Source organism: Electrophorus electricus, chromosome 2, assembly GCF_041902795.1.
Source record: "Electrophorus electricus isolate QZ-2024a chromosome 2, ASM4190279v1, whole genome shotgun sequence".
NCBI classification, from domain to species: Eukaryota; Metazoa; Chordata; class Actinopteri; order Gymnotiformes; family Gymnotidae; genus Electrophorus; species Electrophorus electricus.
This window is the reverse complement of record NC_137498.1, coordinates 23820729-23836333: the sequence shown is the minus strand read 5'-3', so window position 1 is coordinate 23836333 and position 15605 is coordinate 23820729. Positions and strand designations below refer to the sequence as shown.

Genomic DNA, 15605 nt, shown 5'->3' with positions numbered 1-15605 from the left:
TCTCTTTATTAAAGACCCTTTAGAGAAAACAAAGAAAAATCACATCTCATTTATATACTTAAAAAAAACAAAAAACTAGTATAACTCAAGTAATTGAAAGCCAATAAAATGTTACCAGAAGGAAATAAGTTTCCTCTAAACATTAAAAGAGCACAAGTTCATTTAATTTGTAAGAGATTAATCTTTCAAACAAATTATAAAATTTGACAATAAACAATCAGTACAAACCTTAAAAACTGGTATATGTATAGCATTAAGTTACACAAACACTTAAGAGTACAAAACGTCATAAAACAATTATATAAATATAGCCTCATTTAGCAGCAGACAGGGGAAGGTGGTCATTTGCAGGGGAGACTAAATGTTTGCTACTTCAAGGTTTTGACAACCTACTACAAGACCACTGCTTACCTGTGCTAGCTAGATCTATAAAGAGAAACATCAAATCAGTAAAAGGTACTAAAACAGAATTAGGCATCACATTGTTAACCCCAATGGATACACAAAGACCCAGAAAATAAATTAAATTGAAGGCAAAACAGCAGTGGGCTTGAATCCTCTTGGCTGCAGAACAATGAGTGAGTTCCAAAGGACATTATTCAGTGAGATGTATCATAAAACTTCTGCTTCCATCATACTTCCAACCAAACAAAGGAGCAATTGTTGCCTCCACAGAAAACATTAGGCCTACACTAACAGGAGGAAGCTACTACCACACTGTCAGCTTATGGAGTCTTCTCCCAACCAAAAGACATAAACACAGGAGAAGGCAACCTGCTACAGTTGAAAATAAAGGCGCCATCACAAATGAGTCACCTGCAACTAATTACTGAGGGAGAGTTATGTGTGCCAAAAGGGACACTGCCCCCCCAACTGCTGTGAGGATCTGCTGCTCCCTGATACAAAAAAAAGAAGAAAATCTTTACTATATAGCCTCATAATCTCACATCACTAAAGGAAAACAAAATACATTTAATAAAGCTTTCAGAATGTAGTTTAACCTTATTACATTGACTGCACTATGGCTGATTAGACAGAAGGTGGCATAAACCTGCCATTCTAGGGAATTCTTAAAGTGGGTGCGCTGACGAGAAGAATCCTACTGACAAAAATAGTATAAATGTATACGTCAGAAAGATGTTTAACTTAGCATGCACATGGTCCTACTTCAAGGCTATTTCAAGATAAGTCTTTCCCCCTTATTGCTTGTATTTGCAACTTAAGAAATACACATTTAAAACCAAAAAGCAAAACAGATTATATGTAGTCTAATTAACTTTGCCACACAGAGTATATATAGGGAGAAAACCTGCCCCGCTTTAGGCAACGAACATGTTGAAATAGTATCCGTTACTGCAGTCTTGAAACGTCATCAGAGAGAAGAGGGTGGTTCTTCAGGATACCTACCATAGCAAAGTTTTAAAGATATTGAAACGGTTCTCTCGGGCGAGAAGGGTTTCTCAGAAGAGAGTCCGTCTTAGGTGAGTGATAATGGAAATATCCCAGGGAGAAGAACATGGGGCCATGCACGCAGCTACACTGCTGGGGACAGGACAACAACAGAAACATTCTGACAGCGCGAAAAACGGAACACATAAGAAAATAATTGTTGGGGTAAGTGACTGCTCACTCATAACGATACAATGCTATTAGGTACATCAAAGGCAGATTTTTCGGACTTGGCAGTTTTTGTGGCGTGGAATGGGTCAAAGTCTCATCTGAATGTTTTTTTTTTTCCCGGCACGGGTACTATGAGTCATGGTTTTCCATTAATGGAAGTAAAAAGTAACAGCTTGCGTTAAATGTTTAGTGCAGCTTTGTGATAGTTTCTGATTATTATAGTCGGTTATTACAAACGTCACTGCAATGTAGGTTATCGTATTAAAAACAAACTGTCCTTTAATTGCAGTTCTTTGGTGTATCAGTCTATGAAGGCTAACTGTAATTTTGAGGGTCTGACTGCTTATGTGATGCGGTCAGACGACACAAACACAGTCTGCACTTTAGAGGATTCCGTAACCTACAGTTACCTGAAGCTGTGAAGAATCTGATTAAAACAAAACTCGCAAACACTGCTGTTGAAAGACTTTGATGTTCATTTGGTTTTCATTTGAATGCTCATCTTGCCATTAGCGGGAACAGAGATGTGCATTATTGTCTGGTTTTATTGCAAACGGTCAAACTCGAAGTGTGTGTGCACACTACAATAGGCTTACCTTTGTCTGCCTCTATTTCGCACCTCGACATTTAACGTTCTGGGTATTTTTCGGTAACGTCTCAATTACGCCACGACGGGTCGACCCTGTCTAGGACACTCTAGTTGCCATGAGTTAGAAAATGACTGGATTTTTAGTACAGCCTTTGAACTTTCAAGGAACTGTCTGAGGCACTACAAATAGTCATGCAGTTGATACGTGGGCAGTTCTTTACTTCAAAATAATTACCCTTAAAGTCTGTTATCCACAGCCTACTTCTGGTTTTTGAAAAATGAGAGCCAAGGAAAAAAATTCTCAGAGCATTTGCATATGGTCTCATACTCCACTTACAGGATTATTAATTTAAGTTATTTGTTTTATATAGATATTGATGAGCTTCCTCAGGGTGCTATACTGATTGTATGACTGTGCTAATGCTCAGATGTGTCACCAACCTCTGATACAGCTATTGTTTCTGTAGATCAGATACATTTCTTTGCCATTATGCTTATCAAGAACGTTTATGAGTCTTAACTTGTTTTGTTGCCAACTTCTAACCTATGTATTTCCTCAGATATGTACATCAAATATGCTTTTAAATAAATATGCTTCCCATAAGTATCTGGACAGTGAGAACATGACTAGGTTACAGTGTGATGGGTGTAGAGGCCTATAACTATTAGAAAACAGAAATAAATATTGGTAAGAACAGGGTAGAATTGTCTCTGACCAGTTTCTCAGCTTCTTCTTCCTTGAGCCTTCGGCTAAGTTGAAAAAGAAAACCCTGCTTGGTTTTCCTCACTAATACAATAGCACTTCATTGGCACAAGGTTAGAAAATGTTAACCTCAGACAAAAAGTTTAACTTAAATTTGTACTATTACTGCTCATTACTGCTAATTTTCATGCTATAATACATACTTTTACTGTCCATGCCCTTTGCAATTGAGAGCATTCTAGTACTGTGAGCTCACCTTACTTATAACAAAAACTTGCAGACAGATTTACATAAAAATACAGAGTTGCCAGTTTGTTAGCTAAATCCCCCACCTTCACACAAATTGTACATTCCAGCAAGTCTTATGTCATGTGAGAGTGGTGTATGGAATAAATCAGGTGTTCCATTAGTTTTTGTCTAAAATTGGCAAAAAAGTGACCTTTGTGACTTTGAACATGGACTGATAGTTGTTGTTATGAGTTCTGGTTATAGCATCTCCCAAACAGCTGTCATGCCTTTTTTAAAACACACATTTTGTAGGTTTTACAGAGAATGATAGAACTAGCAAAAACCTACTAATGATTGCTTGCTATGGACAAAAAAGTGAATGACGGGGCTGAAATGAGTATGCTGAGAATTGACCAAGGTTAAAACTGGTACAAACAGGAAAATTGTAAATTTAACTATGGAGTACAGAATGTCATTTCAGAACATTGAACCTATCAGACTTTATCTTGAATTGGCTACAACATTGAGGACCATATTGGGTGCCAGTGTTGTGGTCGTAAGATCTCTGGTATGAGCCAGGTTCACACTTCAATTTCAGGCATGTGCAGATGTCTGGTCTCCTACCACAATCCTGCTATAAATGCCATGGCCTGCTATCTTCATTAGGAAGGGCTAATTAGTGGCCAAGCTTTAACTACACTTTTAAGGATGGTTTCAGTCAGCAGGGGAAAGTTTTTGTAGATGTGATTTAAATGTAAACACATTGTCTTCTCCAAAAGACTCAACCATTTTTACACACCACTGTGTTGATCATTATTTGAGTAATGACCAGAAGTCTGCTGTATAGAATTTCTGATGAGGATTTAAGGGAAAACTTCATCAGATGATCTTTTTATCACCTGAGCCAATGACATTCTGCATTTGTTCTTCTGTTTGGCTTCTGCGCTGCCAGGCTGTTGAAGTTTTGCTGAGTTCAGCCAACTGCATCCCCTGGGAAGAAAACCAATTGAGACAAAAACAACCCGAAAAATCACAGAGGGTGTGGCAATGGACTTTAAAGCAAAATCATACCATTCTGATCCTATCTAAGAAACATAACTAACAGTTTGTGGGGTGCAGATATATGATGACTTGGACTTTTGCAGATTTCTTTCTGGAAACCTGAATAAAAAATATCACCAGATCCATTCTGATTCCAGAAAAGACCTAAATAAGGGCTTTACATTTCCTAGCTGCAAATAATTAAATTTACAGCTGGAAACAACTTGGTGTTTATTACTCTCCCTTTTAAATAGGGTTTTATTTATAAACTTAATATGATGATGGGGTTAATGCAATTGTTTAATTGTTGTTTGGAACGTCTTGGAGTCTTTAGAAATAATAAAATGTACTTTTTTAACCTTGCTAACTGATGTCCTTTGTCATGTTATGCATGATTCTTATTCAAGTCTCAAAATTCTTATTTCTCTGAAATATTATATATCATATAAAATATATGATATATAATTATATATCAGATAACTGTTACCAATGTACCTTAGTAGGCCTTTATCTCTAAGTTGAGAGTAGGGGGTTGCAGAGCCTCTTCTCTTTGTCCCTGGGCCTGTTGTCGAATATTAAATGTTCCTGTGGCTGAAATAAGCTCTTTGTTTAAATATATATATATTATTAGTGAAACTGGTAAAGAAATGAGGAGGGACAAATAGTCCAATCTCATGTAGGGAGAATCATGGACTATCTTGACGATGAAATGGCAGGTTTCGTCCTACCAATTCAACCTGTGAAAACTTACATGAATAGTTTACAAGAGTACTTTCCAACTGCAAGTGAAACAAACAATTCAATTAATTGTACTAAACTTAAACTATTATGCACTAGCTCTGCTTGGTGTAACTCATTAAAATGTAATAATGCCTAATGGCAATTGAATTTAAGGTTAACTTTAATGCTTTCATTTCACTAGCAATATTACTTTTACAACCTCAAGCATCTTCCCATAAAAAATGAATAACCAGAAACTTGGCAGTGAAAGACAAATGTCTTTGCATGCAGGATGCAAGCTAATCACAGATAGACACAGAGGGTAGATTGGAGATGAAATTCCATCCCATTTCCTGTACTCCATTCTTGTTGCCTAAACTTTCAGAAGAGTTCGTCTATAATAAGATTCTTCAAACTGACGATTTTAAAATTTCTTGCTGACACTTTTTAAAATCAAAAAGCTATGGAATTTATGTAATTTAGATGCACTTAACATGTTACAAATCTTACCCACAAGACTGAGAGAATATCTGAGATCTAGTTAGGTCACAAGGGTGGTGTATATGCATGGATCTTGCAACTTCAGATCATGGCAGCCAATTTTGTACTGCATGTACCTGTACAAATAAATGTTATAGTCCTGCAGAGAGTAAAATTTACATTATCGTTGGAAAAAGTATATGATCAAGACTTGTGGAAACCTAGCATGCATGCTCTGACAAGACACAAGATCCACAAGCAACCTGGACAGTTAATTGCTAATAGGAAAATATGGAATAAAGAATAAATTATCCCTCTTTCCAAGCAAGGATTATTCCTTAGTGTGCAAAGAGGTTTTTCCTTTACGTTTTTCCTCTTACATAACACACACAATAATAAATCTTGAGTAACTGACAAAGTAAAACTCTTGGAGTCCAGCACTAAATGCATCACACCAAGAAAACTAGCATTTACATTTTTTTACAGACATTTGAAGAGGCAAAATGCCAACATATGCTCCAACATAATTCACTAGACTATTATGACTATGCATTCATGAAACAGACAGTTATAAACATACCCCAGTCTTTACTTGCCATTTATTGTGGCTCTGAATTAATGCTTATATTTGAAAAATCAACATGCTAATAATATAAATTCCTTTCTGAATGTGTACCTCTGCATTTTCAGAAAGTGTTGATAATGCATAGATAGTGTAGCAGTGTAGCACAAATAAAGCTCAAATATAGATACCTTTCACATTCATATCCATTTTTCCACCTTGATTACTGTGATCATTAGCCAGGTTTCCATCCAAACATTTTGCAAATGCACATTTATAAAAGTTTGGCAGAAAGAAATGTGAATTAAGTTGTTTCCATCCAGTATGGTTATGCAAAGATACTGTAGGTTGCCATGATTAGGAGTGGCATTGAAACATTCAAAATGAAAAGATTGAACTCTTTACAGCTTGATGTGTCATCATTTATTTGAAAAACTATTTTCTTCACTCTTTCTCCCATTTTGGCTTTAGTGATATTCTGACTTTTCCATCTCATTCTAGTGTATAAACAGTTTTGTGATATTTGGTGGGGTTTTTTCCTTCTAATTTTAGGCATTTTCAATAGTGGTTTTGTTTTGGGTTTTTTTGGGGTTGTTTTTTTTGCATATTTTCAAAATTTTCAAAAACTTGGTGGATAGAAAACCCACTATTGTTCTAATTCAAAACCCATCTCAAGAAACATGTAAGAATAGCATTTTTCACATGTTGTCAATGACGGGATGAACTTCAATGGACTACCATAGAATGCTTTAATGACATTAGAAACGTTGAATTGAGAAAAAGATTTGAGTGAAGCATGCATCGTTGAAATTTGAAAATACCCTTCTGAATGGTTAGAGCTTCTTTTATGTCCAGAATAACTACATTTAACACCCACTTTATAAGAAACGATGTGTGCACCATTAGAGACTATAACTACCATGTTGCCTCCTTGTGGGTCATTTTCTGGTAACATGACTGCTTTTGACAGACCACTCTTAGCATAGTAGTGAAAATAACACCAGTGCAGTATTTACTGCCATGCTAGTACCATGTCAATGCCACCACATTGAGAATGGTCTTCCACAGAAATAACATTATTTCATCAGTGATCCTGTTGTCTGAAATGGACCAGAATGAATAGGTTAGAGATTGGCTGACAAATGGAGCATGGCAACAGCTTGGCCTCTGTCTGCTTTCTTGCACCTATAAAATGCTTCTTATAATATAAATGTTCCTAATAGTGGCCAGTGATTTATAGGTCCAGGTTAATGTATTTTTAATTAAATTGATGATAAGTATACATTAATGTCGGCCAGCAAGATTGCAGTGGGACTCATGGCCTAGACAAGAGTGTAATTCATTTAGATCAGAATAGAAGTAGTAGTTTTGGGAGTTGGACTATTATGTTTTAAGGCTTTAGACTATGAAAAATTGATGTATATAATTTTTGGACTGTTTTATTCCATTAATCCTACAATGCAGTTGGTAATTAAATATCTGCATGAGCAGGGTGTGGACAGGTGTAGATATAATTATCCATTGAGTCTAGGCCAAGTTTCTCTAAGCAGAAGCATGTCCAAATTTTTCTGGGTAATTATGTAATTGAACAGCTACTGCTCAGTGCCAAATTGGGACATCATATCTGTGTTTACAATAGTTTTTGACTTAAGCCAAAGATCTCAAACAGCCAAGATATAGTTGGCAAGTAGTTATAATGCAAGTCTTTCAATGAAGACAAAAATCCAAATGATAACCAGCCAAGTAACCAAATAACCAGAAAGTCTGTTGATATAGCTAACAAATTCTAAACAAAGGGGTTGTTGGGGGAAAGAATATACATACACTCTTCTTATTCAGGATTAGTTTTTTTTTCAGACATCTACAGTTTGAATCCTAAAATTAAAAGTTTTTATCACAGCATGCAATGGTAAAACACCAGTTTAGAAGATTAGTTTCAATGATCTTTGATTTTTCAGCTTACTGGACTGCTTGTTTGACCTGAACGGACAGGTTGCACTTAAGGAGTATTATAAATATTTGGTTAAATACAGTTCCATTTACTGAAATGGTTGGTCTTCTGAAATAAGTATTGCCTGTGTGTCTCCCCATTCTGCTCAATTAATCATGAACTTGCCCATTTGTGCCTTCTTTTTCATTAGTCTCTGCTACCTTTGGGTAGATGCAATTCCACAAGCCTGACATGCATTTTCAACTACTTGTTACCTGAGTTTAGAGTAGTAACTACTGACTAATTACCTCTTGACTTGTAATTTACATAACTGAACATACCTTGAAATCTTTAAATTGATTCTTTTGGGGAGTAATAGTAGACCTTGTAGACTTTAATACTCATTTTGATAGCTACACAGCTAACATTTTCGGGATGTTAATTATACCAAAGTCTACTTTATTGGTCTACACAGTGTAAAAATGGAATAAAGTTAAAATAATTGTGAACTTTACAAGTTTTAGTGACTTATAGGCATTGCAAGAGAACAGTTCTAGATGATAATTATCAAAAACCAGTCCTGCAATACTGAACTAGACTGACCTCACTGACATGTCAGTGAGCAGACCGTAATCTGAATATTGAAGAATACATTCCACTTCTTTTTGCTCATATACACAAGACTTTTCCTGTTGTACACAGTGCCTGAATATTAACATTTTGTGCTTTTAATGACTAGGTTTACAGTTTACATAATTGAACAAAACATCTAAAAGATATGTGCTGCCAAAGAATATTTTCTTGGTTGTGTTTTTCTTCTATATCCTTACTAGTTGTTTACATATAATATTGTTTAATGTTTTGTATAGCTTATTGTTTTTCTGAATGTTTTGTATTTGTTGACTTGTGCTTCAGTATCTTGTCTGCTGCTGTACTGTGTTGAATACAGTTCTGGAGAAACTAGCCTATTTCTTCTTCTCTAAACACAAGGCCATAATCTGAAAGAATTTCAAAAAGGCCTGACTTGATGACTTCGCTATCTAGTCTGTCAACTAAATTAATGATAATCTACCTGAGTAGTAATTACCTTACTACTCAGCTAGCATATTTGTTTTCTTAACTCAGCAATTTGTGTACCTTTCTTTGAAATGTATTGTATTGTATTTATTGTATAACATTGTCAGTGTTAACATTTTTCAATTTCTTTGTTCATTTCTCTAAAATTTGCTTTAGTGTGATTTTTTTAAAGTTGAATTTATTTTACTCTAAATCTTTGTTGTTGTTGTTGTTGTTGTTGTTGTTGTTGTTCTTCTTCTTCTTCTTCTTCTTCTTCTTCTTCTTCTTCTTCTTCTTCTTCTTCTTCCTACCACTATTAATCATAATTTATTTATATTTTTGTCCATAGGTCATTCTAATAAGCTTACTGGCTGTCATCCTGGCTGTCATATTTGTGATGAAACTACACTGTGATGTAAAAGGTAATTTCTTTTGTTGTTTACTGCTGTTCAAAGATCATATGAAAAACAAAACTTTTATAGTCCTAGCAAATGTTATTGGTATCCATCCCTTTTACAATCAGCTTGAAGTGGTATTTTGACCATTACATTTTAATTAGACAAATTTGATTTTTAACTTATACAACCACAACATTGTGAGCTCTTCTCAGGGGTCATCAGTTAGGCACCTCTTTTCATCTGTGTTTCCTTGAATTAAGTACATGACATCTGCAGAATGCTCTGCAGGACAATGAGTTTTGGCATCCCAGCCTCACCCCCTTCCAAGCTCACTTTTAAACCAAGCTGCACCTCTTTAAGCACTATACCACCTGTAAACATCCTGTAAAATCCATGACGGCCTGCCCAGTGACTAAGGTTGTAACTAAGGCTATACTGATCCATGCCACCAGTTCCATCCGAATTTACCACTTTACACAATGACATGACAACCTCAGCCACTACACTTTTATGGTGCATTGCCACAGCTAGTCTGAGGTCTCCTTAACCAAAACCATCCACTAGCCCTTTCAAATACTTCTGATAACTCCTTCACAGCTACTCTTGACTTACGGCCAAACTGCACAAGAAATGATGTGGCAGACTTTGTTACAAATCCCCTAACATCTATCTCTACTGGTCTTCCATGTGCCTGCCACCTACATTCTGTCACCTAAGCCACCATGTCTGCATACTTCAGCTTTATTCTGTCTAAAGCTTCATCCACTGGTTCCTCAAATGGAATTGTTAATAAACTATCCCTTTATTTTTTTTTAGAGTACATCATAGTTAATGCAGTACACTGTGGGACCTGTAGTTTTTTTTTAACCTACATCCACAAGCAATTCCTAATCTGACACTTCAACCCATTTACCAATATTTATAACCTGCGCTTGCTCTCCAGCATGTTGCCTCTCTCACACAAACTTAATTGCTTTATTACTAATAGCAATTGGCAATGTGTTAACTTCTAGGCACTTAGTAAATAAATGCGATAATAAACTAATTTGTCTCCACATATATTGACCCTGCAACGAAGTAACCTTACATGGTGATAAAATATGCTTCAGCATGCCAACCCCCACAAAGAAATTACACTTAGATTCTTCACCTGGACTTCATAATTTCATCATTTCAGTAACTAACAGCAGTCAGGGTCCCATTTATCAAATGGAGTTTGGTGCAACCCTCCTAGGATATGCTTCCCCAGACAATTACAGACCCACTGCTAAACTGGTCATGCCTGGAGATGTTGCAGATGGCATAAGATTTACCACAGCGTATCCATACTCTGCTGCTTGATTGATGCCTTTCAACAGTCTTGTCCAGCTCTCCTAGTGTAATGGCCTGTGTACTGCTATCTTTTCTATGCATTTGAGACTGTGCTGATGTATGGATGTGCCATCCTGGAGGAGCTGGACTACTTGTGCAACCGGAATGGGCTGCAGGCACACCTTCCACTCTATTAGTAGAGACAAGGATCCTAGCAAAATGCAAATTTTGCTACTGTAGAGAAGAATCAATCTGGAAGGATAAAGAGAGAGTAATTGTTGTCACCATCCCATTGGAGGTTTTCTTGCTGTTTCCTCTCCAGTATACCTGTTGTCACATTCATTTGCACCAAAGTAGGTGAATTTGATTCACAATCACTTATGCTTCCTAACTGGAAAAACAGCAAATTGATATCCCTGAAGTTTTAAATATTTTGAACAGTGTATACATATGCAATATATGTGAGTGAGCAAGAAAAAGATATTCAAAATTGTAGTGAAGTATAGTGAAAGAATATGTTTTGAACAAAGATCTTGTGCTCACACAGCTGACAGATATATCAAAGTAGGTGAAGGACAAATGTTCAAGTCCTGTTTCTCTGGAAACATTATGTATTTCACATTATGTATCTCTACATCTATATGAACTCCCCTTTCTGTGGCAATGTGTTTGCAGTGCGTCAAAAGGTGACATAATGGCTGGCTTCATGTGGCTTGGAAGGCCCAGTCACATTTTGACAGAATCACTTCAGGTTTTTGGCTGCAGATGAAGATAGAAGGAAAGTGCTATGATATTGTTATCCTGAGTGATATTTTAGCACTCTCAAGTATGTTATATTGATGTATATCTCCGAAATGCTGGCCTGTTACTCATAGCAAACAAATCACCTGTTAGAGGATGTACAGTAATGTGCCAGGAATACCAAGCTCATTGCTTTGATTCCAGAGGAATTATCATGGTTGACTGCTTGCATGCTACCCATCGACTCCAATGATATTCACTTCAATATTCTTTGATCGCTGAATAGTGGTGTGTTCTTTGATGGCTAAATAGTCCAATCTTGTGTTCTGTCATGACTTTGGCATGTGTAGTGGTCCTCCAGGAATAATTTTGCTGCCTCATCACCATCCATGTTACTAGTCTCATGCAGGTTGACATGCCATGTGTTAGAGTCAGCAGTCGTATATAATGGTGATAAGTGACCCAAGCTTCTCAGCTCTACAAGTGGGTATAAATGCACAGTATTCAGCAATTTTGTTGTGCAGGTCAAGGTTCTTGTTCTCAAAAATGCTATGCTGAAATTTCTTAAAGACAGCTAATGCTTGTTTAAACTGATTGTGTATTTCTTGATCAATACTGCAGTCCTCAGATATACTGCCCAGATGTTTAAATGATTGAACTACAGCAAGTAGTTTATGATCAATTATGAAAGTGGGTAGCATGTGCAATATTCCAGAGCCCCAGTGGCAGAGCACATGTTTTGGAGGTGTGTACAGACAGAATCCTACTGCAAGCAGGAACTACCACAGTAAGGATGGACTGAAGTTCCTGTGGAGAATTAGCTACAGGTGCTCAGTCATCAGCGTAGTGTAGTTTTAGGACTTGCTCTTTGGAAACTGCATCTCCTATGTTGAACAAAATCTCATTTCAGAGGAGTTGGGAAGCTAACAGGAAGCTATTGAAAAGAACAGTTGGTTTTGAAACTTGGGAATTCTGGAAAATGGAGGATGGAGTGCAGGCCTGTGGAATTCCTGGAAATAAACAGGCTTTGACGCAAACAGTCTTTTATATGCTTTTTTCCTACTTTGCAAGGTAGAGCTCTGTCTCACTCACAGAGGTCTGAGAGAAGAGGAGTCCAGATCAAGACATACATGTTTATATAACGAATGAGATAAGACCAGACTAGGCTGAAGGCAGGCCTTCAGGAATTCAGTAACAGCAGGCAAGAATAAATTTACAGGTCCCACTTAGTTTCTCTCCCTTAAGCTTTTGACCTGTCTTTTAGCATATTCATATACACAATATAGAAAACATATACTTCTGTAATTTCTCTCACAACACATACTGTCATACTAATAAATGTATGTCACTCTGGATAAAAGCATTTGCCAAATGCAAACGTGAAATGTAAATGTAATTTTGGTGGGGGGCATGGGTGAGCATTGCCTGTGAGGCAGAGAGATGGCTAGAGTGAACCTGCGGGTAATTAAAATTGTTTGCACCTGTGTGTAATTAATGTCAATGTACTTATATGGCAACTTTTTTTTTCAATTTCCTCTTTGATTTGGTTGCAGTTTGATATGATATTGTCATGCAGATCATAATTATGTTATATTAATTATATTAAGTTTCTTCTACTTTTTATTACTATTACAAAAAATGGACATGTATACAGGTTACTTTGTGAGGCCTATATTTAGTAATGAGCATAACTGTCACAATGAAGCTGTATTTCCAGTAACCTGATTTATGTACCTTTTGTAGGTGCAGAATAGTACTACACAGTGCTGTCATCTCTGTTACCTTTGCAAATGGGTGTGTGTGTGTGTAACACTTTAGACTGTGTTATAAGTACACAGATAATTTTAACATGATGAGTGTTGCATGTTTCTAAACCATAGAGATCTCTCTTTTGCCCTCTCACAGTGAACAGCTGTAAGAGTAGGTGTCTGTCAGGAAACAGAAACATCGGAGCCACATGTCACTGTGACCCAAATTGTGTAAATGAAGGCAACTGCTGTCTGGATTATGAAGAAGTGTGTATTGAGCCAAGTAAGTCTCACCTCTCTTAGCACCAGTTTGAGTTATTTTTGAAGTTTTCAATGTGAATGTGTGTCTGTGTGAGTGTGAATTAGTTTTAGCTAAATTTTATCAGGGAAAGTTTTGCCAGTGGTCAGGGAACAAACAAAACTCCAACAGAATTTCCTGTTTTCTGCTGAGGAAGATTAATGATGTCATGCAAAATAACTGCATAATGCCTGGGCTGGGTTTCTCAAAAGCATGTGAAACAAAGATCATCTTTAAAAAGTGTAGTTTCCACATGCCAATCAAATCAAGGTGCAGAGATTCCGCTGCAAAAACTAAATATAGACGACTCCAAATCATGAACGCTTCAATACAATAACACAAAAATGTACAGACATCTACCCCAAGCTGGTACGGGGCAAGTCAACCATCTTGGCATAACTACTTTACTAAGGGTGCTATAACAGGCAAGAAACTGTGACACATCCCCAGAGTGTCCAGTTCATGTGAAGCTTGGTACACAACATCTATATGCATGTATGGAGCAAGACCTACAACAAGGATACTATATCTACAAAATGGCGGATGCCATCGGCCAATCAGTTTTCAGTTTCACAGGCTTAGCACTGGGCAATTCACATGAAACTTGAATGGTATAGTCTTAGCGAGTATATACATGACATAGTCAAGTTTCAAGGGAATTGGCCACTGGGGGACACTATACTTGAAAGTATATCTCCTATATAATTTCACTTGGCTATACAAACTTGGACTGAAATGATTCTTTGCAGGAGTCCAAACACCTTTGCAATTACAAGTGCTTTATTGCTATAAAATATATAGTTTGTTCACATTAATCAATTGTATAAAATTAACACATCAAATCATATCTTGAAATACTAAGCAGTATCTGACTAATAATTATTGAAAAAATTTCAATAATTTTTCACAATTTATGGATGCAACACATTAATCCAATGGATACCACTATGGCTTAGCCATATTACAGAAAATCTGTCATAGTTTGTCTGATTTTGACCAAAATGGGCAGATATATTCATACTAACATTCTGAGGAAAACCACAAAGTTTGAGTCAAATCTGTTGCTGGGTGGCTCTTACAGTGATCAATTAAATTTTGCATATTATCACAGGCCTTGTGTTTTCATTCCTAAATGAGCTGAAATCAGGAAAAGAAGAACACCTCAACACAGAAATATACAGACATACAATCATAGTCTGATGTTGCCTGCAAAGTATGAGGCATGTCGCCCAATGGTAGGCTGTACAGCATACAACTAACTACTTCACGTCTAATTGACAGGTTGTGTGTTTGAATGTCTAAATGGATAGAAGTCAGAAAAAGTAGTTCACATCCAAACAGAAATTTACAGACATGCATGTAATGACAGAAAAAAGTTGTACATTGATATCAGATTCAGTAGGTTATGGGCTTTGTTAATTTTAAACATTTACAAGGCACACACTGCTTACAGTCATAATATCATATAATCAGTGGAGGCTATTAGCGCAGCACAGTACAGTTATTAGCTTTTTACACCAGCACCAAATACTCAAAAACTCACCAGCATACACAGTGGCAGAAACATAGCACACACACACACACACACACACACACACACACACACACCTACCTACCTACCTCTAGGGTTCATCATCACCAGATCTCCAATGCCAATTTCATGGCAGCTTCTTATAAAAAGGGACAAAAACAGATGCAACCATGGTAGTAGGTGACTGGCATATCAGATATGATATAAATTAGTCAGAATTAGTGGCAGGATATAACAACAAAACCTAGATAAAGTTTGAAATGTGTGCATCAATCCTGCATTAAACAAATACATAAAACTGTAAATGTAACCTCCTCAGAAAAAAGCAGCAAATATCAGACCTATCATGTCGTGAAATGTAACAAGTAGTAACAAGTAGTATATGGATGTGTTTAATGTATCAGGAGTATTCAAATTGACCCCAGAAAAAGTGAACATCTTTCCATGGAAATGGCACATTTAGCCTAAGCAGAGGGATGGAATAATTTTTATATTACTTTGCTAATGATGTTCTGAATCTGAAGTCATTTCTTTGTTCATACAAAGATTTCCTTTTTAAGAGAAAAAGAAACTTTAGTTGCCAATAGTTTTTTAAAAAAAAGATGCACATTGAATAAACAGAAATTGATTGTATTTTGAATAAGATAGA

General features: G+C 36.5%; 1 protein-coding gene across 2 annotated transcripts in view; it reads left to right on the top strand.

Moving 5' to 3' along the window:
* Window positions 1-1171: 1171 nt before the first annotated feature.
* enpp1 (ectonucleotide pyrophosphatase/phosphodiesterase 1) overlaps window positions 1172-15605 on the top strand; it is a 56162-nt gene continuing 41728 nt past the window's right edge. Inside the window, exons 1-3 of one of the 2 annotated variants that reach the window (XM_027001153.3) lie at window positions 1175-1614; window positions 9279-9351; window positions 13285-13410. In XM_027001153.3, the coding sequence (XP_026856954.2) occupies window positions 1492-1614; window positions 9279-9351; window positions 13285-13410 (322 nt within the window). In that variant the 5' untranslated portion in view covers window positions 1175-1491. Of the gene's footprint in view, window positions 1615-9278; window positions 9352-13284; window positions 13411-15605 lie in introns of both variants that reach the window. The other variant, XM_027001161.3, reaches the window with a different exon arrangement.